The sequence below is a fragment of the Trichinella spiralis genome (genome assembly GCF_000181795.1).
Source record: "Trichinella spiralis strain ISS 195 chromosome Unknown Scfld1927, whole genome shotgun sequence".
Taxonomy (NCBI): Eukaryota; Metazoa; Nematoda; class Enoplea; order Trichinellida; family Trichinellidae; genus Trichinella; species Trichinella spiralis.
This window is the reverse complement of record NW_003528866.1, coordinates 1-599: the sequence shown is the minus strand read 5'-3', so window position 1 is coordinate 599 and position 599 is coordinate 1. Positions and strand designations below refer to the sequence as shown.

Here is a 599-nt window from a genome sequence, read left to right as displayed (position 1 = left end):
CAACCGAATCCATAAATTTAATCCATGATTTGGAACCTTCTGGATCACATATTTAGGTGATTTTTTTAAAAAAAACAAAAGTGGTGGATTCGAAACAAAAGCTATTATCTAGAAACACATTAAGAAATAATACACACACAGAGAGAGAAAGAGAGAAATAAATATAACACATAAATACATGTATTCAGTGCTTACAAATAAACACTAAACAATATACTAGACTAAAATACACTTCCATCGTTGATATAGATTATGCAAAGTACATGATATTTTTAACTCTTTTGTGAAGTGCAATTATATTATCCAATTTTGCTTTCACGGATTCAGCTTTACTGGTGGAACTACTACTACTACTACTTTTACTGTTGCTGTCCATATCAGAAAACTTTTCCACTAGACCAGACTTTCTAAAAAATAAGATCCAATAACTCATTCATTTTTAAATAAGTCAATTACTCAAACTTACAATGCTGCAAGAACATGATAACGAGCACGGGCGCAAACTAAATCTGCAAAATATACTGGTGCTGGTATACTGACAGAACGAGCACATCTACCATATAGATGGCATAAATAGTATGTAATCGATTGCATAGCAT

At 31.6% G+C, this 599-nt stretch overlaps 1 protein-coding gene across 1 annotated transcript; it reads right to left on the bottom strand.

The window, feature by feature from the left end:
* Positions 1 to 11: 11 nt before the first annotated feature.
* Tsp_14808 (eukaryotic translation initiation factor 2C 4) lies at positions 12 to 599 on the bottom strand. Its single transcript, XM_003368767.1, has 2 exons — positions 467 to 599; positions 12 to 407 (listed from the first exon to the last, which is right to left on the bottom strand). The coding sequence occupies exons 1-2, from the start codon at positions 592 to 594 to the stop codon at positions 251 to 253; spliced, it is 285 nt and encodes a 94-aa protein (XP_003368815.1). The 5' UTR covers positions 595 to 599; the 3' UTR covers positions 12 to 250.

Coding starts and splice junctions, on each gene's coding strand:
- Tsp_14808 (XM_003368767.1), bottom strand. CDS start 594: ATGCAATCGATTACATACTATTTATGCCATCTATATGGTAGATGTGCT. Junction 408..466: donor TATCATGTTCTTGCAGCATT/GTAAGTTTGAGT, acceptor CTTATTTTTTAG/AAAGTCTGGTCTAGTGGAAA.